The following is a 22,887-nucleotide window of genomic DNA, read 5'->3' as shown; positions in this document are numbered from 1 at the left end:
AAAGGTGACTGTGCGAGTGTAACAGCATCTGTGTCTAAAACATAAGGCCTAAGGCTGAGGGCAGGGCCGCCACGCTTGAGTCACTGGCCAGCGCGCTAAAAAAGACTGTCACGACCCCCATCAGACAAAGACTATCGCGGGTAAAGGAGGTACCTAAGGTAGTGCGCTGTATGCACAGAGTACCTGAGACGATACTGCAAAACCTACGTGGGTGCACTGAGAGGGGAAGGCGCGACAAAGTTGCCTCCTGAACCTTGCCTACCTTCTGCGCCCCGCCATTCGCCATTTCTTTGTGCAAAAAGTGGGCCTGACTCCGAAACAAGCCTAGCGCCATACTTCTCGCCTCGATCCCGCATCTCTCTAGCGGTAGAACTTTTCAACCCCCGGCGAAGCCACCTGCTTTCCTCCCAAACCATCCCTCGACATCGCATCCGCGAAGTCTGCAAAGCGCGTCAGAACTAGCGGATTTGGGTCGCCTGCACCTGTCCGACAATCATTCGAGCGTGACGACACGCGATAATCGCCTATTCTGCCGATTTCCAGCACTCCGGCGACACTGGAGGCGGCAAGAGATTGGACCATCGCTCCTTCGGGGCCGCTGGCCTAGACAGCAGCGGAGGAGGACGACTGTTATCAACCAGGCATCGCCAGAACCATCACGAGCCGATCGCTCCATCGATCCCGCCGGAGCCAGAGAACCGTAATCGAGTGGGAGTCTGAGGATTTCAACGCTGGCCCTGGTTTGCGCGCGCGCGCGCCTCGTCGCGACATCCGCGTCGTTTTAGGATCGCTTTTAACTTTCCACCGGTCGCTCACTTTCATTTCGGCACCCGCAACCAGCACAACGCTCCCTATTTTCCTTCTTCCCATTTTCGCCAAAACCACCACATTCCGTCAAGATGGCGAACCTCTATTTTGCGCACTCGAGCGCGCCTCTCCGGACTATCGAGGAGATTCAGTTCGGCCTCATGTCGCCCGAGGAGATCAAGGCGATGAGCGTCTGCCACATCATCTACCCCGAGACAATGGACGAGACGAGAACGAAACCGCGCGATGGCGGTCTCAACGATCCGCTTCTCGGTTCTGTTGACCGCCAGTTCAAATGCAAGACTTGCACAGAGAACATGTCGGAGTGCCCTGGCCATTTCGGGCACATTGAGCTGGCCCGGCCCGTCTACCACCCGGGTTACATTAAGCGCGTCAAGAAGATCCTTGAGGTCGTCTGCCATAACTGTAGCAAGGTGTTGTCAGACAGGGTTCGTGCTTCCTCTATCCTTTTGGATGGCTCTTGTCCTCCTCAAGCTAACGTCCTTTTCTTCGCAGAATGACGCGCAATTTGTAAATGCTATGAAGGTTCGGGACCCCAAGGTCCGATTTCAGCGCGTTTGGGAAATCTGCAAGAAGAAGAAGCTATGCGAGAATGAGGTACGAAAGGGCGAAGAGGACTCGTTTGCGCCGCCTCCTGCCGAGGACACCCCTATCAACTCCCACGGTGGCTGCGGCAACGACCAGCCTAGCGTCCGCCAGCTGGCTCTCACGCTCTGGGCCCAGCTCGACACCAAGGATGAAGATGGAAACAAGGTCAAAGAGAAAAAAGTCATCACACCTGAAATGGCGCTCAATATCCTCCGCCGCATCTCCGAGAGGGACATGATCGACATCGGCGTCAACATCACACAGGCGCGCCCCGAGTGGATGATCATCACAGTCTTGCCTGTGCCACCGCCACCGGTGCGGCCTAGCATCTCCATGGACGGAACCGGCACAGGTCTGCGAAACGAGGATGATTTGACGTACAAGCTTGGCGACATCATTCGCGCCAACGGCAATGTCAAGCAAGCCATGACAGAGGGTTCTCCTCAGCACATCATTACGGATTTCGAAAACCTTCTTCAGTACCACGTAGCCACATACATGGACAACGACATCGCTGGTCAGCCCCAGGCCCTCCAGAAGAGCGGTCGCCCCGTAAAGGCGATCCGCGCCCGTCTAAAGGGAAAGGAGGGACGACTTCGTGGCAATCTTATGGGAAAGCGCGTCGACTTCTCTGCGCGTACTGTTATTACTGGTGACGCGAATATTTCGCTGGATGAAGTTGGCGTGCCTCGCAGCATTGCCCGAACCCTGACATACCCCGAGACCGTGACGCCGTACAATATTAGCAAGCTTACGCAGCTCGTCCAAAACGGCCCCAACGAGCACCCGGGCGCCAAATATGTCATTCGAGCTGACGGCACTCGTATCGATCTTCGCCACCACCGACGTGCTGGTGCAATCCAGCTTGAATACGGCTGGAAGGTAGAGCGCCACCTGGTCGACGGCGATTATATTATCTTCAATCGTCAACCGTCGCTCCATAAAGAGTCCATGATGGGTCATCGTGTCAAGGTCATGCCATATTCGACGTTCAGGCTCAATCTTTCCGTCACGGCTCCGTACAACGCTGATTTCGACGGTGACGAGATGAATCTTCACGTGCCGCAGACGGAGGAGACCCGTGCCGAGGTCAGAGAGCTCTGCATGGTGCCGTTGAACATTGTCTCGCCGCAGCGAAACTCGCCGCTCATGGGTATTGTTCAGGATACCCTGGCGGGTATCTACAAGCTGTGCCGCCGTGACACCTTCGTCTCCAAGCGGGAGATGATGAACATCATGCTCTGGGTACCAGAATGGGACGGCATTATCCCGACGCCTGCCATTATCAAGCCTAGCCCGCGCTGGACAGGCAAGCAAATTGCAAGCATGATCATTCCGAACAACATCACCATCTCGAAGAAAGTGGAGTGTCCTCTCGAGGAAGGCACGGATGTTTTGATTCAGCAGGGTCAAATTATATACGGATTGCCGGGGAAGAAGACGGTCGGTCCCGCTAGCGGCGGTATCGTCCATCTGTGCTTCAACGAGCTAGGTCCGAAGGGGGCCATGGATTTCCTCAATGGTTGCCAGAGAGTCGTCAACTACTGGCTTCTTCATAACGGCCATAGCATCGGCATTGGCGACACCATACCCGACGAAAAGACCAGCGGTCTTGTTCAGGACGCCATCATCTTTCAGAAGAACGAAGTCGAGAGCCTTACACGCAAAGCCACTAATAATGAGCTTGAAGCGCTTCCGGGCATGAACATTCGCGAGACGTTCGAGAACAAGGTCTCGGCCGCCCTCAACAAGGCGCGTGATAACGCCGGTACCACGACTGAGGGGAGTCTGAAGGACATCAACAATGCCGTGACCATGGCCCGTTCCGGCTCCAAGGGCTCCAGCATCAACATCTCCCAGATGACAGCCTTGGTCGGGCAGCAGATTGTCGAGGGCAAGCGTATTCCGTTTGGCTTCAAATACAGGACCCTTCCCCATTTCACCAAGGATGATTATTCGCCAGAAGCTCGAGGCTTCGTTGAGAACTCGTATCTCCGTGGCTTGACGCCGAGCGAGTTCTTCTTCCACGCCATGGCTGGTCGTGAAGGTCTGATTGATACCGCGGTCAAGACAGCCGAGACGGGTTATATCCAGCGCCGTCTAGTCAAGGCTCTCGAGGACGCAAAAGCCCAGTACGACGGAACCGTGCGGAACTCGCTTGGAGACATCATTGAGTTCATCTACGGTGAGGATGGCTTGGACGGTGTCGCCATCGAGCAACAGAAGGTCGACTTCATCAACATTTCACACCAGGATTTCGAGAACCTATATCGCCTGGATGTGATGGACGAGGCCCGATCGGCATCTGCTCTCGAAGTTTTGGAGTACGGAAGGGAAATCTCGAACGACCCTGGGGTCCAGGAGTTGCTGGACAAGGAGTGGGAGCAGTTGTCCGCCGACCGGACTCTTATCCGTGAGATCAACTGGGCGCGCGTTGGAGAAGACATGATGCAACTTCCGCTCAACGTAATAAGAATCGTTCGCAGCGCGAGGGAGCTATTCAAGTTCGACGAAGGCACACGCAGCGACCTGAAACCCCAAGACGTCATCCCCAAAGTTCAGTTATTGCTTGATAGAATCAGCGTCATTCGCGGGGATGACCACTTAACACAGGAGGCCGACTACAATGCCACCATTCTGATCAAGGCGCAACTGCGGTCTCGGTTGGCCTACAAGCGTATTGCTGTCATCGAGAAGCTGAACAAGCTTGCCTTTGACCACATTGTCGGGGAGATCGAGAGTCGCTGGGCCAGAGCAATGGTCAACGCCGGAGAGATGGTTGGCGTGCTGGCCGCCCAGTCCATCGGAGAGCCGGCAACGCAAATGACGTTGAACACGTTCCATTTTGCCGGTGTCTCCTCCAAGAACGTCACCCTCGGCGTTCCTCGTCTCAAGGAAATTCTCAACGTTGCTCACGACATCAAGACTCCGGGGATGCACGTCTACCTAGACTCGGAGAACGCGACGCAGGAGGAGGCCAAGAGGCTTCGCAGTATGGTTGAGCACACCTCCCTCCGCTCCGTCACGGCGGTTACTGAAATATACTACGACCCGGATATCACGACGACGACGATTACCGAGGATTTTGACATGGTCGAGTCGTATTTCTTGATTCCCGACTCGTCTGACCAAGATTCTGTCGAGAATCAGTCCCGCTGGCTTCTGAGAATCACACTCGACCGGCGAAAGATGCTTGATAAGGGTCTGCGTGTCGAGGATGTTGCGTACCGTATCAAGGATGTGTACAAGAAAGACGTCGCAGTCATTTTCAGTGACAATAACGCCGAAGAGATGGTCATCCGCGTTCGAGTCATTCGCCAGGACGATGACAAGGATGAGGATGGCAATAAGATCATTGAGGATGACGTCATGCTGAAGCGACTCGAGAATCATCTTCTGGACGGCTGCATCCTCCGCGGCATCAAAGGCATCGAGCGTGCATTCTTGAGCAAGGAAACCAAGCTCGTTGAGCTCCCTGATGGTTCCCTTGTAAAGGAGAAGGAAAATCCAGCATGCGAAGAGTGGTTCCTTGACACGCAGGGCTCGGCGCTGGCTCAAGTCCTGGCCATGGAAGGCGTCGATACCAAGCGCACATATACCAACGACTTGTGGCAGAGTGTCGATGTTCTTGGCATCGAGGGTGCTCGGACTGCCCTGTTGAACGAGCTGACTGCCGTTCTGTCATTTGACGGCTCGTATGTCAACCACCGCCACACAGCACTCTTGGTCGACGTCATGACCTACAGGGGCAGTATCGCTGCCGTGACTCGTCACGGAATCAACCGCTCTGATACCGGCGCACTGATGCGTTGTTCCTTCGAGGAGACGGTCGAGATTCTCCTCGAGGCTGCTGCCGTGGGCGAGATGGACGACTGCCGCGGTATCTCTGAGAACGTCATGCTCGGCCAGATGGCTCCCATGGGTACGGGCCATTTCGATGTACTTGCCGACCCTAAGATGCTCGAGACGGTCATTTCGGATAACTCACGTATGGGTCTGATGCCCGGCATGAACGTCAAGGGAACGCAACTGGAGGGCTCAGCAACGCCTTACGACACGGGCTCGCCCATGGCTGAGAGCGGCTACTTGGGCGGCAGCTACTCGCCGAACGCGATGGGCAACTTCTCGCCCATCCAAGGCGCAGGATCCGACAGCCCGAGCGGCTTCAACACCGAGTACGGTGGTGGCTTTGGGCCCGGCTCGGTGTCAAGTTACGCGGCGACCAGCCCACATCCCACGAGTCCCTTTTCTACATCGCCGACGTCTCCATTCAGCAGTTACACTGGTAGTTACTCGCCGTCTTCGCCGGCTATGCGCTACTCGCCCACGTCCCCTCTTGTGGATTCGACTGGCCGATATGCCTCGAGCCCGCAGTTCACCCCAACCTCACCATCATTCTCCCCAAGCTCGCCCAACATTCGCCCCACAAGCCCTACGAGCCCCAACTACAGCCCAACTTCGCCGAGCTATTCCCCAGTCTCGCCCAGAGCGTATTCTCCGACTTCGCCGGCGCAATTCGCTTCGCCGACGTCGCCTTCGTACTCTCCAACGAGCCCGAACAGCTACAGCCCGGCGTCGCCCAACTTCCTTGGTGCCACGTCTCCTTCGTACTCTCCCGCGTCGCCAACTTGGTCGCCGACATCGCCTGACGCGTATTCACCGACGAGCCCATCGCTGCATCGCTCGCCTGGACAGCATCAGTCCCCGACTAGCCCGGCTGGCTACTCGCCCACTTCTCCTTCGTTCTCCCCGTTGAGAACACCGGCGCGTGGCAGCGGGGGAGATTAAATGGTCAATTGTAAATTGATTCGTTCATTTTTGGCGGGCTTAGCGTATGCTAATCTGCAATTGCAGCTCACCCAACTCCCCAAAACAGCGGATATGACCGCTAGAGAGGAACATGATGGACTGGTTTGGACTTGAGGAAAACCCGGGTAGCTAGCTGGCAGCATCATTTCATTGAGGGACACAAAATGTCTTTTGACATTGGGGGGGAGAGAATTGTGGTGGGTTTGGTGCGATTCTTTTTTTTTATATTATTTGTGTCCTCGCTTCCGTCTTGAGGAAATAATGGCATGGCACTTGCATTTGAAAGAATTTTCCAGTTGATAGAGGTGGCAGGGTGTGTTTGTTGCTGCTTCTCTTTTCTTCTGCTTGCTCGCATTACAAGCCTTTGCCCTGTTCTTGTTTGGGCTTTTGACGGGCCCCTCAAATACCCCCATATGCTTTTTGCGTCGGAAATCCTGAGAAGAGGAGAGGAGAGGATAAAAAAAGGAAAAATCAAGTCACGAGGGGATTCTCTTTCAGGTCCTTGTCTCTCTGTCTAGAATCCAAAGTCGGAGATGAGATGAGAGAAATTGAGCACGAAAAAGGAACAAGAGTTCGAATGAGGAAAGAGAAAAGAAGGAAGGCGAAGAAAAAGATTGGGCTACTGCTTCCCTTGCCTTGCTGTGCCTTGCCTTCCTGCCCATCCGTCCATACCATACATAATGGCAGGAAGGTGGAAGGAAGGTATGATCTCGCACACTAAGAGAGAGAGAGAGAGAGAGAGAGAGAGAGAGGAGGCGGACGAACGAACGAACGAACGGGCCTGTGTTAATGATTTCCTTCCCCCATTCCCCCTTTCCCCCTTTTCCTTTTTGTGTTTTTTTTTTCTTGTCTTCACGAGGTTCTATCTTGTCTTTTTTCTTTTTAAAAATTTGGGCTCTGCGTTATTTCCTCATTTACACAACTCATGTCGCGCACAAAGTCAAAGTTTGGTTTCTTGCTATTGTACTGGTTGTATATTATTATTCTTATTGTTGTTGTTTTTTATGGTCCTCTCTTACTTATCACGGATCAAATGGTGGAACATGAGAGAGACAGGAGAAAGAAAGAATACTGGGAGAGGAAATACATTATTGCCCGCCGCACATATATGGCCACGGGCCATAGCATGGGATTTGCATGTACGGAGAGAACGAGAGAACGAGAAAGAAAGAGGAAGTCTTGGTCCAGCAATGTCTTTTTCTTAGCCCCCCATCTTTGTATGCCTGGTTAGCAGTTGACACTGGGGGGAACTAGATAGAGGGACGGATGGACAGACAGATAGGACAGGCAGAGAGAACAGAACAGAAACAGAATACTGCCGATACCAAATGAGCTTCGATTCCAAGGCACATGAACAGCGATGCGGCTCTGTGTGCATGTGTTATGGTGCGTATGTGTGCATGTGTGCGTATGTGTGTTGTGGTGGGATTAGCGGTGAGTTGGGAAGAGAGAGATTAACAAGGCTAGACCATCATTCTATTCGTGGAAGCTCGCATCACACCACAGCAGGTCTTGTTTGTTGTTATTGGTTTCCCGGTTGCCTGGCTGCCTGCGTATGTAGGTTGTATGAAGGGTGTGTAAAACTAGGTATTTCTGGCAAGAGACTTCGCGACACTTACGCGGATATTGCTACAGGCAGCGGGCGAGCGAGGTTTGATGTGACTCCTTGCTCACGACCCGACACTGCCCAGTCCCGGTGGTTTGGAACCCCAACTGCAAGCCTTGACGTTCTCGTTGGTGGGTATAAAAATGAGTGTATCGATTACGAATTGAAAATGCTTCTTGGCCGTGCTAGTCACTCATCCTCATTGGATAGAGAGTATCGGACAGTGGCGAGAACGGCGAGGACGGCGAGGACTGTGAGAAGGGGCTCGGACTTTCTGCCAGGTCGTTGACACCCGCCCCCGAGTGCTCCTCAAGTGTTACGTGCTGTAAACTATACAGACGGAGATTTTGAGGGGGAAAAGGGGGGAAGGAAACAAGGCGTTCCAGTATCCCAAGTCCCGCTCTTTTTTTCTCGAGGGAGCAAGCAGCGACTGGTGACCTCGAGGCAGCCATTGCCCAATCACACGCCCCGCTGTGCGTAGAACTTGGAATTCTGCCCAAGTTGCTCCTCCGCCTCCCCGGGTCCGGTCCCGAGACAGCGGATTCCATACTTGCTAAGGTAGGGGGAAAGGGGGCGAGGTGCAAGCGTTCCGGACTGGCGGGCCCAGGCAGTGTGAACTGGTTGGGGTGGTAGATGCAGGCCGGGTGCTACGACTTGCTACCCTGTATTTTCGAGATTCCCCTGTCTCTCTGTATTTTAATCAATTAATTGAGCCAGTGTTTTTACTCACGACGAGGACACGGACTGAGAGGACAGGATGAATCGAGCGTACGCGACCCGACAGAATGGAACGGACGGGCAATGGACGGTGAACGACTTGAAAACTCAGCCCTTGGGCGTTGTCACGGTGGCCGCATCGCCAGCGGCCACCTACCGCTTTTCCGTCAGTGTTGTACTGTATAGTGAGTGGAGTGACGAGTTAGTCACTGCCCCGGTCTAGACTATAAGATGCTGGTGATCAGCAGGTAGGACCCGACAGTTTGGAACGGAGGATCAAAAGCAGAATAGGGGATGTGCAAAGAAAAAGAAATACTGAAATGTTGCATGGCAGCTGATCGTCTGCCTAACAGAAGCCGGACATGTCCGTGACGAGACTGTGAGTTTGGAATAGTGGGGAAGGGCTTTTTCTTTCTTTTTTTGTGGTGGTGGGAACTGGGGAAGATACAGGGCAGTTGGGGTGTTTTTCAAGAGAGACTAGGGAAAACCAAAGTTGGGGTTCAGCACCCTGATTATTCCCCTGTTCGGTGACTGACAGTTGACACCAGCGCGTTCCAGTGACCAAATCTTGGTGCGCAACTGAACGCGCCCGCACCACCCACCACACACGCACTTCTGATCGAAACTCCAAGCTTTCCCAACCGGCTGCTCCCTGTTGAGATATGTGATAGATTTCTGCGGTCGTACCAGATGCAGTTTTTGCTTAGCGCGGCGACAATCAGGATTGTTACGTCGTGTCACGTGGTGTGGCGGCAGTCGGGCTCAAAGTCGGCTATTGAGTTCGTGTTGCCTTGTTGGCGTCATAGTGCAACATTGTCTCTGGTGAGATTTCAAACCACAACCTGAAAGCACCAGTGTTGATGAGAGCCTCGGAACACCTGTCCATCTCTTGTTCCCGCGCTAGCCCCCAAATCTGACATGGCTTGTTTCGTGAAACATGAACCAGTTTACAGACTGGAGTGTACGGTTGGCTGTGAAACGAGAGCAAGTCTTTTCTCAAGAGGAAAGAGATACGTGGTTGCGAGTGCAAGCCTCGTCTGGGCTGAGAACCAAACTGTCGGGTTTGAGGTTGCAGGGTTGAGGGAAACGAGCCCGTGTGAAGCAGGGGGCTTTGGGGTTTGCAGTTTGGCGCCAATCCTATTTCCAGCAAAACACGCGACAGAGCAGCACGCGTTGAATTGCAATATTATGGAAAGCCAGAGAAGATACCTCCAGCAGCCTGCATCAGGGAATCAGTCAACAGTGCCATGAGATAATTGCCCAGAAACAAGCTAGTGTATGTAAACCGAGAGGCGCATCTTGTGCAGAAACGCGGACTCACCTCTTCCATCACGCTCCCCGCCAGGTGTCGCTCGGGTACACGTATGTACGTCGGCACTACCGCAGAGCAGTTGTCACTGGCAAGGCGGACTGGGTGGGTGGGTTGAGTTTTCTGTTTCATGATTTGGTTCCGTTGTGTCGGGACTGTCGCCGTCAGCCCTCCAAGGCCTTGGCAGCAAGCAGCCTGTCTCCTAATGTAGTGCAGGTAGTGAAGAAGAGCCTACTGCACCTCCTGGCTCTGACCCTGGCCGACCCGTTTCGAAAGACTTGTTTGGTCCGCCCAGGCAAGCTGTCGCCGGTGCGTGGAAATGCAGCAGCACAGCAGGGCTGCCATCCGATTCGAGCCAATCCAGCCCCGGCCCCCGATCCCACCAAAGACGATGGGGAAAGGCGAGCGTCCCGAGGGAACGGTTCAGCCAATGGCGACTGATCCCTGGGGCTATTTCTAGCACGGGGGGGGGAATGGCTGAGGGAATACTCGGCACTAATCGGCCTGGAGTAAACGTCAACAAGAACCAACAGCGGCCACAAACAGCGGCCCGGCCCCTCATGCCCCCTTGATCGCCTCGTGTGAGTTGAAGGGCGCCCCGGGATTGGGCTCTGGGGATAGGGTGGGCGTTGTCGTGTGCGAGGGGGATGTCCCGACAGCCATCGGATCTTGGGAATACTGCAATGTCCTTTTTGCCGGCTGGCAACATCAAAGGTACTCGGCTTCCGTCTGTTCTGGCTTGCTCATGTATACGTAGGTAGCTGGGTACATTCCCGTCCCCAGTCCAAATCCCTATCCAAATCCCAACCTTGCCCTTGCCTGCCCCAACCCTATCCGTATCCATCGTTGCCCCGTATTTTACTCCTATTTCTTATGCCGCTAGCCTAACCGTTTCAAGAACCCCATCCTCGGCCGGTTCCTACCGCTTCGGTAAGTGGACCGGGAAGCTGGGGGCACGGTAATTGACCAACTCGAACGCAATGGCCTTGGGAAATAGGGGAGAGGACGGTTGATTCGTTGGCCATGCCCGAGTTGCAATGGCTTTGACACTTTGGGTTTGATGAGGGACGAAGGTCCAAACTGCTGTGCGAATAAGGCACGAAAGACATACGAGCACCAGTGTTTTGGGCGAAATGAGAGTATAATGTGATGCATGAGCTCAGGGAAGGCGCCTTCCTCGGCGTCGGTGATTGCCTACCTGCCGCCTCAGACTTCTAATTAGTACGTGAGACGGTGAGGTAAGTACAGAGTACCAGTACTCCCTGATGTTGAAGCAGGCCCTGTCCGGGCTGTGGTTTCCTCGCCCGTCGCTGCTGTCATCGGCGTCCCGTACCTGCCGACATAGCTGGTACTACCTGCCTAGAGAAGTAGTAAGCAAGAACCTAGAAGGTGCTACTTCAGGCGCTTGCCGAAAGCTGCACGTAATTCGAAGGTTTGCCGCGCTAAAGCGGGCGGTGAGAGCGGTGAGGGCGGTGAGGGCGGCAGGAGAAGGGCCCACGATTAGTAACCGAGGCGGACAGTGTTTCTCGCACTACCCCCGATGCAGACTGCAAAAGGATTACCAGTTAATGACGGCATCTGCGAATGCCGCCGCCTAATTCGGCGTACGCCCGCGCCATTGGGTGCCGCTCCCCCGGAGCCGCACTGTCTCCGGGTTCTGCCATCCATTGCTGCTCATACACACTCAGACAATTTCCTACGGTCGGATTCTACAGAGTCGAGCTCCCAATTCCGATTTTGCGATCCCCCCTTACCTCCATCCATTCATCTCTCAGTTGTTCCAGCAAGTTTTGTCCGTCACATCAGTTGGCCGTCTTGCCCGCCCTAGTGTTTTTCCAGTTCCACGTCCAGTCCTGTTTCTATTCGCAGTCTCGCCATATGACAGCAGATGAGCAGTCCATTGCCACATCACTCATTCTGCCGCAGAAATGCGCAGAGGGGAGTGGCACAGTCAGGAGTCACACCGACCGTCTTCCTCTCTTTCCCTCCACGCCTACCAAGGGAATACCAGTCGCCGCACGGCGAGAGTCTACGGCTTTGAGTGGTAGGAGAAAGAGAAGAGCCGTGATTGCCGCCGCGCTGGCTGTTGGCCCGTTAAGTGCTTGGCCCAGCTTTCCAATTCCAGTGGATTTCAGGCTTTCCCCCACACACTCCTACGCTTCCCTCACTGTGAAGTACTGTACATACATGCCCCGTTCTCGTCAGGAAATACTTCGTACACCCACCCCTCCATAGATGTATGGCAGAAGCGATGCTCGGCAGCGCATGGTCAAACACATGATTTTACACAGCTGCGCCCGCATGCCGATGCCGATGCAGCCGCGTGGGATGTGCAACGCACAGAATTTCAGTCGGTTTGGTAAACTGGCAGAAAACAAAATCCACAGACAGAGCCTCGACCTCCAAAGCACTTCAACAACGACGCAAGGCTGCCGTTTTTCACCCCCAATCGCCAAAGCGCCCCCTGTTTACGCGTTCATGCCGTGCGTGCTGTTGGAAAAGAGTTTCCATTACTCGATATCGTTGCCAGAAAAAACAAACGCCGTAGCCACACGAGCCGTTGTGCAACTCGAGTGAAAAGAAAAAGCCCATACGGCGGTAAGCGGCAGCTGTCAACAACGCTGAGAGACATTGGACGTCACCGCCCGATCAAAACAACCAACGTTTGTTACACCTTTGGACAGAAATCTGAAATTCTCCGATTTTACATCCGCTCCCGCTCCGCGTATGCAGAATGCCGCATGTTGAGAGAGATGCGGGTAAGTGGAGAGAGAGGGCACCGCATTAAGAACCCAAGGCGGCTTTCATGCCTCAATCCCACGCCCTTTTTGGCTCTGCGGCTTCACCGGCGTGACCCCAAAACACACGGAGAGCCGAACGGCAACCTCAACAGCCCAAACCTGACCCTTTTGGTAACACACACACCACGCATGCAGGCCCATCTTCTATTCTCGCTTCCTTTATCTCACTCTCTTCCTATCTCTATGAGGACCTTTTGTTTGAGTCAATCAAAGTCTAGTTCCTCGTAGGTTCTTTTCCTGTCCATGCCGTCCTGTCTTTTCAAGGGCGTATGTATACGTAGTATGCCATCATACCAGCAATTGGATGACATACCCGCGGGAGCCACGACTCGGCCCGGCCATCTCACCGACACAAATGCACGTAGTCCGGGGTCTGAAAAGAAGAAATACGTTTTTATTTTGACTTGCTTTGATATTGGAATATATGCAAAGAAAATAAAAGAAAAATGCCTAGCTCCTGTCGTTTCAGACTCTCCGGGGTGGAGCATCAAATCTTGTTCTGGACGTTACCTACCTTATAGATAAAGTGACTTTGGGTTGTATTTCGACTAACCTAGCTGCCTTGCCTTGACGCCACAAGTCTCTGCTTCTACCACGTACTGCTACTGCCTTGGCTCTTAGCAATGATCCCTTCAGACATACACATACACAAAAGAATGAAAGAAATATGGTATAAATTTGCTAGATGCCTATGTACCCATCAAAACCCGTAGTCTGGCAATCTCAAGATGCCCACCATCCCCCTATCTTATTTCGCAAATATGTGCATCGCATCTACACAGCCAGGCAGGCAGTCGGCGATCAGTCTACCCTACCCGCCGCTGGCAGTTATCTAGTTTCCGCAATGGGTAGGAGTTTCCAACCAGCCAGTGTAACGGAGAGAACACAAGATTTTTCTACGAAGCGGGTCGTCCTTGGACAAGATGTGGTAGTAGATGGGGCTTGGCCTCCCCCCTACCGCTTCCGGCCCCCCCGGCCCCCGCCCTCTCTCTTCCCCCCCCCCCCCCGGGTGCCCTTGCGGGCCGTGCCTAAATTCATTTACAAGAGAATGGCGTAGCTGAGCATTGAACATATCTGCCACTGCCCATTTGGCAGTCGGAGAGAGACCAGGGATATAGGCGAACATGTGTGTGTATTATCGTCTATGTATGGAAAAGGCTAGGTACTTAGAAGAAGAAGATAATAGATAGAACCACCACCTCCTACCCCCGGGTAATCAAGTCAGAAACCGATTATTCCTTCCCTCGACCAGTCAAGAAGGAGAAACCAATGCCAGACCGACTCCCCATAACAAGTTACAATGGCCTTTACCATAACCCCTTGCCCCCTTAGGCGCTGTTTGTGAAATGAAGACTGAGGGCTAAGAAAACACGACTGGTAGGTAGTTTGTCAGGGCTTGCGGTATTCAGTCGAGTTATTCGCTTGCCCCAGGGAACCTCTGTGTGATCCTGAGTCCCTAACAAGGTCCAGAAAAGAGTACGAGATCTGCGTAGTATTGTTAACAAGGCAACGTTTGGTCGTGTTGTCGTGACCAGACATACACAGCTCAAAGATGGCGTCTCCGTGTCCTGCGTCCTCCGCAGCCGCAGCTACCTTCTTCTTGGTGATAGAGAACGCGTGGGGTGCCAAGGGGACAGGTGAGAGTTGGCGAAGCTCTCTGCTGAGCACATTCTGCATAACGCTCACTGCTGTGATGGCAGTCCGTGAAGGAGATGATCCAGATTTGGCACATTTTGAGGCTGTTGAAAGCTTGTAGCTTGCGGAATTTGGCGCGAGGAGTGAGTTGATGAAGTCTGAAAGTCTTTTGTGGCAGAAGGAAGCTGGGTAGATGGGGAATTGTGATGAGGCAGTTGAAGCTGAAGACAAAACACTTGGACAGGTTCGAAGGCACCCTTTATATAAGTTTGCTGCTAGCCGTTCAAACATAAGATGAGATGCAGTGACCTGAATGGAGGTGACTTTGATGGCGAAGGATGGTGTGCCTAAGAATCCGGGCGAGTAGTATCCGTAGTCCAACCTCTGCGTGGGAGGGGCTTCCCGAGGCCAGTCAATGGACTCGGTGTGCTTCTTTGGATGTGACTCGCAGAGATGTCTGTTGGTAGTGGCCAAGGCACTCACGAATGTGGCAGAGACTGGTGGTGATGAAGCTGTTGGTCCATAGTGGTGGGATATCGCCGAGCGTATTTTTGTTTGGGAGCGGGATAATGCGGTCTTTGGTGTCCCGGGTAGACAGATGTATCTCTGGCTGTCCCGGTACATACATGGACGCAACCACGGCCGGCCGTTAGACACTGTGGGAGAAGCACAGCACGCAGCAAAGAGGTTCGGGTTAGCTGTATGGATGTCTGGCGGGCCGGGGTACTTTCGGGCAGGCAAGCAACAAGCGGCCATGCGCGTGTCTACCTTAGCTACCCTGCATGTTCCCCGACGACGAACGGCTCTCCAACAGTGCGAGCAAGCAGAGTCAACTCTAGGGCCCCTGCCAGCCATCAGAAACGGGTGTGGGAGAAAAGAGAGCGCCAGCCCGCCTGCCCCTTCTGCACCGTGCCATGGCTGGCAATGGTTTGTGCCGTGGTAGTGCTGGGGTTCATCTCGGCCACGAGAGGCGGTCATCCGAAGGGAAGGCGGGATCGATCACCCTTTGTGACGGCATGCGGGCTCTGTTTGCTGGCCGCGTAGAACCCACGAAACCCAGAACCCCCTGGTATTGCCATGAAGGCAGCGCCCTGGGGGTTAGTCACTCGAGCAAGAACCTGCGGAGACGCCTCGCTCAGTTGCTAACTCGCTGCCATGATAGCGAGCCACAGGCCCCACTAACAAGTCTGGAGTAGGTAGTGATGGGTAAAAGACACTGATTCTTTCCCCTTGTTTTCTTTTTTTGGCAGTTAAGCTCGGACGGGAGGCGAAGCAGAGCAAGATAGAACTGAATTCAAGCGCCTGGAAACAACCTGGAACCTAGGGCGGGCCCGGTACACGAGAACAACGCAACGGGGCAACGCGAAATGGAGTCCGGAATCCCTTTAGCGTCGCACCGTTGCCTACTGTCGACACCATGTGATTAACCACATTGGGGAGTACGAACCCTTTCGGGGCGCAGGTGGTTTTCCATGTAGAACTCGACCAAGAAGGGCAAGTGCAAGACCAAAATGACGAACAAGAGCCGCAATCAAGCAGCTCTGCGCCTGGGGTTCGTACACCCGGTAGGCAGGCACCACAACCGTGCTTGGGGGTTTCCCGCGCACGTTCACGCTCCCAGTGGAATAGACAGCTTTAGAAATCTAAGATGAGTTGCGCATCTTGTCAGCGTCCGCCGCCGACTTTCACTTGCCAAGACCGTGCTCTGCGAGTGAGGCGCAGAAATTGAGGCTGGTGGGGAGGCCGCATATCGGCGGCCAGATAGTGACCTTAGCCCGTCCCAACACGGACGCTGGAAAGAGGCGGAACCTCCAACTAGAAACACCACAGTTGCCGGCTATGCACCATCGAGGCTGGTTATCGGGCCTGAACTCAGATGTCCGCTGCAGCGGATGCCCCGGGGCAACCGTGCCAGAGAGAGCCAGTGCCAGATTCAGAGCCAGAGCCAGAGCAGACTGGTCGGCCAGCAGAGCTTAGAGTGCGGCGTGTTGGAACCCAACTTGGGGGCCCCGGCATCGTAATTCGCAATCGGAACAGAACCACGACGACCTGGCCAGCCGACGCGACGCGACGCTACCACCTGTTAGGTACTCGGTGAAATGGAGCCTCACCATTGAGCGACTGTTTGCTACCTCAAGTAATCAAGGTAGCGTACGTAACACAGAACTGAGCATGCACGTATTCTGCGTTTCGGAAACTGCCATGCTGCTGGCTAGTTGTCGATTTCTTCTTGCTTGACAGAACAATTTAGAATCTCTCTTCGTAGCAGTGAGAGAGGATCAGTCGGGGTGTTAAGATGCAAATAGGTGTTGCCCTGACTCCAGGGCATAGTCGCTAGTCAAGTTGCAATTGGAAGCAATTGAGATTTATCCGCGCACCTTCCACGCATTCCTCTGTTCTCAGCTTCGGAGCGAGTGCACCTGCTCCTGTCGGTACCTGATTTCGTTCTTGCCCTGGGAATCCCTGTCGACCCCGATCGTATCATTCGCATGTTCGAATTGGGGCGTGACTTCCCACGCCCAAGAAACAACGCACGGACCCGTCAGCAGAACGGCCGTTTAGCTACCGTCCGTTCTATCAAAACGGTGGCATCCAGTAAACCCCATTTAGAAGCAAAAAAAGTGAGCGAGTTCAAATACCTTGATTGGTAGCCTAATAAACAAAAATCAAAAATTTCAAAATACAGCTATCCTTTTTTGCGATGCCGCGGTGTCACCGCAAGTAAGTTAGAACAGTGCGCGGAGAAAACAGCTGTAAGGAATAGTTATCTCCTCATTCAGTAGAAACCAACAACATAGTTTTGAAATAAAATCCCCCTTTAAATATGTTCTTCACACTCCATTTGTGACAATGGCGTAGAATGAAACCTCAATTCTGCTGGTGAATTGACTCGAGGGGCAAAGAAGCCTGTCGACGGTCTTCATGATGCTCACGACGAGTCCCTCAGAACAAGTTTTGAGGAGCTACGGAATAAAGCGGATCCCCTCGGCCTCATAAGTGACAATTTCCTTTAAGTTATAGTTGATGAAACCTGGACAGTTCCTGTATAGTGTTGTAATCTTGCAAATTGGGAACGAAGTATTGAAAACTGAGCCAGACGTCCTGAGATGTGGCCGGTTGATTAGCAGCTACCTGCTGCTTTCTTGCCTTTTTGTCCAAGCCTAGTTGGAATAACTCAACGTATGATTCATAACCTCGCTACTTTCCAATGGTAGTGGCTAGTAAATAGATCCCAACCCCTTCGACGAACAATCAGCGCGAGAAGATCCGCATTGGATATCAAACTGTTCAGTAGGCTTGTGTAGACTAGGGTGGCCTTCAGAGATAGAATATTTAGCTTCGTAACAAGAGTTCTACGATCATTTTACTAGGCACCTGGCCTACACTCAAGACTTTCAAAATTCACTCTCCCCGTAAGTACCTACCTACTCAAAGAAACATTGGCATAATCGGGGTACCGCCATTCCTTCCAGACTTGACATGTCTTGAGCTGCAGCTGCTCATCACAACGCCCACAAGTGTCATTTGCACTAACTGATAATTGATGATAGCAAATTTCAATAATTTCCAAAATAAGGCAGCCCCTAGAAAATATCTGACTCACAAAGCTGTAGGTGTGATTTTGTGTAATTATTGTTTTTATAATCACACTAGATTTGACCAGGAGCCGAGAACAAAGGCAGCAAAGGCGGCGTGGCACATTGATTGATTTCTCGCAAGCACAACAATGATCTAAGTACCTCTGTTATCAGACTTGTTCTCAGCACTGCATGTTAATTGTTTGTTGTGCTGGCAGACAGTAGGTTGCCGATCTCGGCATGCGTCTCAGACTCTCAGTTGATCCAGGTCTATATCCCCCCCCCACCCCCGTCCTCCACACACACAGTACGGGGTAAAAAGATCTTTTGCGTGCTATCACAAATATTTGGGGTACCTGGATTCAATACAGGGTAAAAAATTCTATCTAGTAATGGAAGGACTAGCGAAATGCTCAGATGATGCCAAACTAGACGATCCTGGGAAGGTGCGCATCCCGAGCTTGAAAAACTTGAACTTAACTTACGGTATGTATCCTTCCTTCCGCAACGGGAAGGGAATGGGGCGGCCGCTGTTCATCATTTTTTTTCTCATTATAATAAAAAATCAACCTAGAGTTCTTACCGTGACTATTGAAGTCTGAGGGACCAAGGGCGTTCCTGCCTTTCTTCCAAAAGTACCTTGGTACTTTAGTATCGATTAGAATTATTAAACTTCTATGTTGAGCAGGCAGGACCGCCAATCCATTAGTGACAGTTTGGCTGTTACCCATCGGATTGTGCCTGCCGCGGACCTGGCGACGACACTCCACTCCAAACCAAAGCCCCCAAGATGTAATCACAACCCACCCATAAAATCCCGACACACGGAACTCGAGGAGGTTGGCATCTCCTCGGACGGTCTTGTCGGTGCCTGAAACGTTGGGTGCATGAAACGTTCAGCCTTCCCGTTCATCGCACAGCGCAACAGCCCAGCGGCACATTACACACGCAATGTGTAAGTGCGGAGTAACTTCGGAGCACCTATAACAAACCTGGCACCTTCTTTTCTGTCCACGATCTCGAGTCTTTGTTGCTAAAAAAATTGAGCGAACCAAACGGGAAAAAAACCCGAAAAAAGGAAAGAGGAGTACAAGCCGGAGATTCACCAATCGCGTTCCCCGTTTTGACATGGAATGGGCTCTTTGCCGGACTTTACTACTAGAAAGCTTGATGCGGCCACAGCAGAGGTCGGGCTCGCTTGGCCGGTTTTCACGGCCACACACAATCGACGTAGCCCTTTTCTCCTCCCAGAGCCTCGACCCTTAAACGATCCGAGGGCTCAAAATCCGGCCCGCCCACGACTTGAGTCCGATAAGCACCGCCATTCTCACCTACTGTCTCGTCTCTCCCTTTTTCCTTGCTCGCCTTGGGTTCTTGTGCCCTTCGTATCAAGCGGGGGCCATTTGCCTGCGACCTCGTTTGACTCGCAAACGCTGCGTCACGACGGCTCTTAAAATGACACAGCTGACAGCATGGCATGGCAACGCAGCCGGAACACACGTATGGCCAGAGATATTGCCCCTCCCCCTTTTGTGCTGAGATGATGCTTGCGAATTGGGCTGTTGCTAACCCGCGATAGGCGACGTGCGAGGCGGATGCCACCAACCTTGTTTCAGGTTTGACCATACTTCGGAAGAAGCTTTGTTTCTTGGAAGGACTAAGTGATCTGGATCCTTGACATGCAGCCCTGCCCGAGGTGACTTGGATCCAAGCGCAGACCGGCCTTGGAGTAGAGAAAGAGAAAGCACCGCTCGCCATGTGTAGGGTGTGGAGCCTGCCACACCCTTCTTCGCCTACCGGAGCTGGACGGTTGGTGCTGAAGCTGTTCTTCTCTTCGTCTTGATGTCGTCACTTCTCGGACACGAGCCAGTCAAGAACCAGTCCGCCGAGCATATATTCCTCGGCCACACTAGCAAATACGCCACCAGATTGGCCCAACTCCCAAGGCAAAGGGGGTTTAAGTCCGAGGGCTTGCTACTGTCTTGACATACAGGGGAGGCGGGTGCGGCATGTAAATGACCAGCCCCCTAGCACGAATCTGCCTGTGATGTCTTGCTAGGCATGCAGATAAGTCCTGGAAGCCGCGGAATACCCCATGAGCATGGCTTCGGTGGCCAGACCACGACAATGCTAACGTATCTCGACTTTGTCAGTGATGATATCACGCTTGCTAATCATACAGAACGGTAAGCGCCAGTGCCGGCGAGCCGGGAAACACTATGAGGCCCATACAGTCGAAAGAGCCCGGGGAAACTCATTCCCCGAGACAGGAAAGCCGACGCTTGGCCGTGGGTGCGAGCAGGGCATGGCACCGCCTAGGTTAGCCCCCCCTTTCTATCGGCCGGAGGAACCCACCGCAAGTCTCAAGTCTCCCATGATATTGCGCACGTCTATGGGCTTGCGGGTAACTGGGTTCCCGAAATCGGAATGCTGTTCCGTAATAAAGTCGGCTTCGTGTCTCTCTTTCTGCAACTCTCACTGGCCTGAACTGGCCGTTTACCATTTATCCCCCAACTCCGGCAGGGGATATCGATATCGCGAGCAAACCTAGAACTTGACCTACCTAGGTCGAAATACAGCCCGATACTGGCAAAGAGCGACCTTTCACAAATTGGCGTTCTCATGTTTCCATACCTGACTTCTTCGACAAGCTCGGCCGAGTATTTGATAGGGTTGGTTGTAAATGAGACTATATTTGTCGACTTCACCAAGTCAAGGCAAGTGAAGGTCCCCGGCATAAAGAGGGTACAAGACTACAAGTGTGTGTATTGGTGCACCTTGCCCAGTGCGAGCTCTTGAGAAGTCTTCTTTTAAGCGCGAGCAGTTGCCTGGGAATCGGGCTTCCGCTTTTCCGCCGTGCCTATAGCTGGCCGACACGCATCAGCACCGTGTTCGGCAGGATAGACACACCGGCTAGTTCCTATTTTATGACAAGTCCCAGACCTCCTAGCCGGTATCGATCAGGCGCAACGACCTGCTTTCTTTGCCTGGGGTCAATCTTGAGGGGCCAACTCAATGCTTTCGGCCTTGCCTACACGTCGGCCCGTCATTTCGGGCCAGCTAATTAACGCTCTATTTACGGCAGCCCAGGTCGCGGCATCACTCGGCCAATGGAGTGCCGTCATAATCGTAAAGAGTCGCGCGACTGAGGTGCCTATCTCGCCCTTTCTCTTTGCGCGCCCAACAAGACCAAAAGAGTTAGCCAGGCATATTACGGCTGGCCGTCCTAGGCGGACTCTAGAAAGGTAAGAATTGAGACAATGCAGACGCATCAACATTGAAACAAGGTGCGTGCGTCTCTGGTCTTTTCTTTCCTTCTTTTTTTCTTCCTGCGCTTAGGTTAGAGGAGGACGCCAGGTGGCTCGGCCAAGGGGGAAATCGCTTGCGAGCTGAGTCAATGGTCATGTGGTCGGGGAAACTGGGGGAGCCAGGCCGCTTGGATCCGGGGCCGTCACCTGACGAGTTGCCCAGATGAGAGGGATGGCAAGCAGGCGGGCAGCCGGATGTGCGACTGGGCAGGTACGAGGTACTGTACAATATCTGTAATACGGCATGCTTGGCCCCTTTGGCTTCTTGGGAGGTGCGAGTGGCTGGTCTCCCGTCCCCCGTCCCCCCGTCGCCCGGGGCGCTGGGCGCTGGGGCCCCACACCACAGCGGGTGTTGATGGAACTGTTGTTGCGATAGCTTCCGATTTTCTCCTCGAAGGCCGCCCGACAGCCAATAACAACGCCCGAGGACCGACGTCAATGGACGCCGTTCCGGGCAAAGTCCCGAGCACGAGGCAGAGCCGCTTGATCTCCACAGTATCCCCGGCATCAACGTCTTTGGCGTCCGGTTCCCATCATTCCACCGTGGCCTGAGCATTTTGGCCAATTCCGCAACCACTCCGAGGGTGCTTCCCCGCGCGCGGTTCTGAGCGGTTACTCGGGGCATTGCGCCTGCCCTGTCCATCCATCCCATTGCTCGCTCGTTGGCCCGCTCTCCCCCTTCCCCATTCCCCTTCCCCCGTTCAGACGAGACCAATTGCCCCCCCCACGTGCGCCCGCTGACGCGCCCGGGCAATTGCTGGCTGCTGCATCTTCCTCCCCAGTCAAGCCAAGCCCAATCATGGGCGGGCCGAGCCCCGCTGTCTCTCTGATGATTGATCACACGTCGCCGTGGAACGAGACTCGCGCGTCATGGCAAATTGGGAAAGCCCGGCGCTCATGTGAGCACTCTAGCCTGGGCGACACAAGAGGGAAGGGATGAGCGGCCCTTGGGCTCCTAGTTGGTAAGCGGCCGTCCGTCTCCCCCGCCGGCTGAGCATATAAAGCCGATCCCTCCGTCAGCTCTCTACCTAGACTTCCTAGCCTCCCACTTGCTTTCTAAGCTTCCTTCTCGATAAGAAGGCAAGGCAACAAGACCTATCCATCGCTCTTTCTGTTCCGTTCGCCGCAATCTCCAGACTCAACCGATCAGTATAAGCCCTCTTTTCCTGCTCGCTCAATCGACTCGGCAACAGGATATACATACAATGTCGGCCCCGACCTCAGAGCAGCTTCGCCAGCTTGGCGAGCAAGCCCGGCCCTTCGCCCCGGAAACGTCGGAGCGCCGCCCCTCGATGTTCCTGTCGCTGGCCCCAAAGACGTCTGATTCATACCCGCGCGCCCAGAAGTCCAAGCAGCCGAAGCCCGAGGCCCTGACCGCCGAGGCGCTTGCCGAGGTCCCCAAGCAAGACGATGCTGCCACGTTGGACATGAAGCGCCGTACTTCCAGCCTCAGCAGCGACGGCTCCAAGAGCCGCCTTCGCTTCCTCAAGCTTGGCCCTGTCCATTGGGGCGAGCACCAGGACGAGCACGGTGGCGACTTCCACGAGGTCGCTGTCGAGTAACCATGTCCGGCTCTGTTCGCCTTCGGCAGATTCGGCATTCCATTTTCTTTCTGCCTTCTGCCTTTCATGTCTTACTACCTTGGGAAAAAGGCCAGCTTGGCCCTCATGACTTTCCGCCTTTCTGATGGGCGATGACACATTATGAT

The 22,887-nt window shown here is 53.7% G+C and overlaps 6 protein-coding genes across 6 annotated transcripts; 2 read left to right on the top strand and 4 right to left on the bottom strand.

The window, feature by feature from the left end:
* Window positions 1-899: 899 nt before the first annotated feature.
* Window positions 900-6,204, top strand: B0T26DRAFT_635143 (DNA-directed RNA polymerase II subunit RPB1; the record flags this gene model as incomplete). Its single annotated transcript, XM_060436696.1, has 2 exons — window positions 900-1,256; window positions 1,324-6,204. The coding sequence occupies 2 exons, from the start codon at window positions 900-902 to the stop codon at window positions 6,202-6,204; spliced, it is 5,238 nt and encodes a 1,745-aa protein (XP_060303107.1).
* A 3,821-nt stretch (window positions 6,205-10,025) lies between these two features.
* On the bottom strand, window positions 10,026-10,911 carry B0T26DRAFT_60852 (uncharacterized protein). Its single transcript, XM_060435861.1, has one exon. It carries the CDS (start codon window positions 10,699-10,701, stop codon window positions 10,060-10,062), a length of 642 nt encoding a protein of 213 aa, XP_060303106.1. The 5' UTR covers window positions 10,702-10,911; the 3' UTR covers window positions 10,026-10,059.
* A 2,797-nt stretch (window positions 10,912-13,708) lies between these two features.
* On the bottom strand, window positions 13,709-15,741 carry B0T26DRAFT_60841 (uncharacterized protein). The gene has a single exon (XM_060435859.1). The coding sequence runs from the start codon at window positions 15,269-15,271 to the stop codon at window positions 14,048-14,050; it is 1,224 nt and encodes a 407-aa protein (XP_060303105.1). The 5' UTR covers window positions 15,272-15,741; the 3' UTR covers window positions 13,709-14,047.
* Window positions 15,742-17,256: 1,515 nt separating this feature from the next.
* Window positions 17,257-19,350, bottom strand: B0T26DRAFT_670550 (uncharacterized protein; the record flags this gene model as incomplete). Its single annotated transcript, XM_060439190.1, has 9 exons — window positions 17,257-17,324; window positions 17,723-17,827; window positions 17,898-17,901; window positions 18,178-18,227; window positions 18,357-18,401; window positions 18,455-18,510; window positions 18,679-18,742; window positions 19,095-19,172; window positions 19,203-19,350. 9 exons carry the CDS (start codon window positions 19,348-19,350, stop codon window positions 17,257-17,259), a joined length of 618 nt encoding a protein of 205 aa, XP_060303104.1.
* A 1,415-nt stretch (window positions 19,351-20,765) lies between these two features.
* On the bottom strand, window positions 20,766-22,151 carry B0T26DRAFT_60725 (uncharacterized protein). The gene is made up of 2 exons (XM_060435836.1): window positions 21,922-22,151; window positions 20,766-21,851 (listed from the first exon to the last, which is right to left on the bottom strand). Exons 1-2 carry the CDS (start codon window positions 21,947-21,949, stop codon window positions 21,109-21,111), a joined length of 771 nt encoding a protein of 256 aa, XP_060303103.1. The 5' UTR covers window positions 21,950-22,151; the 3' UTR covers window positions 20,766-21,108.
* A 233-nt stretch (window positions 22,152-22,384) lies between these two features.
* B0T26DRAFT_746165 (uncharacterized protein) lies at window positions 22,385-22,741 on the top strand (the record flags this gene model as incomplete). Its single annotated transcript, XM_060444665.1, has 1 exon — window positions 22,385-22,741. The coding sequence occupies one exon, from the start codon at window positions 22,385-22,387 to the stop codon at window positions 22,739-22,741; it is 357 nt and encodes a 118-aa protein (XP_060303102.1).
* Between the last annotated feature and the right edge of the window lie 146 nt (window positions 22,742-22,887).

This window comes from Lasiosphaeria miniovina, assembly GCF_030549165.1.
Source record: "Lasiosphaeria miniovina strain SMH2392-1A chromosome Unknown B0T26scaffold_1, whole genome shotgun sequence".
In the NCBI taxonomy this organism is placed as follows: domain Eukaryota; kingdom Fungi; phylum Ascomycota; class Sordariomycetes; order Sordariales; family Lasiosphaeriaceae; genus Lasiosphaeria; species Lasiosphaeria miniovina.
Note: the sequence above shows the minus strand (reverse complement) of the source record. Positions and strands in the feature narration are given on the sequence as shown.

Excerpts from the sequence above, each read along its gene's own strand:
- B0T26DRAFT_60852 (XM_060435861.1), bottom strand. The coding sequence starts at position 10,701 with ATGGATACGGATAGGGTTGGGGCAGGCAAGGGCAAGGTTGGGATTTGG.
- B0T26DRAFT_60841 (XM_060435859.1), bottom strand. The coding sequence starts at position 15,271 with ATGACCGCCTCTCGTGGCCGAGATGAACCCCAGCACTACCACGGCACA.
- B0T26DRAFT_60725 (XM_060435836.1), bottom strand. The coding sequence starts at position 21,949 with ATGCAGCAGCCAGCAATTGCCCGGGCGC. Across the intron at positions 21,852-21,921 it reads GCCAGCAATTGCCCGGGCGC|AGCGGGCCAACGAGCGAGCA; the intron begins GTCAGCGGGCGC and ends GGGAAGGGGGAG.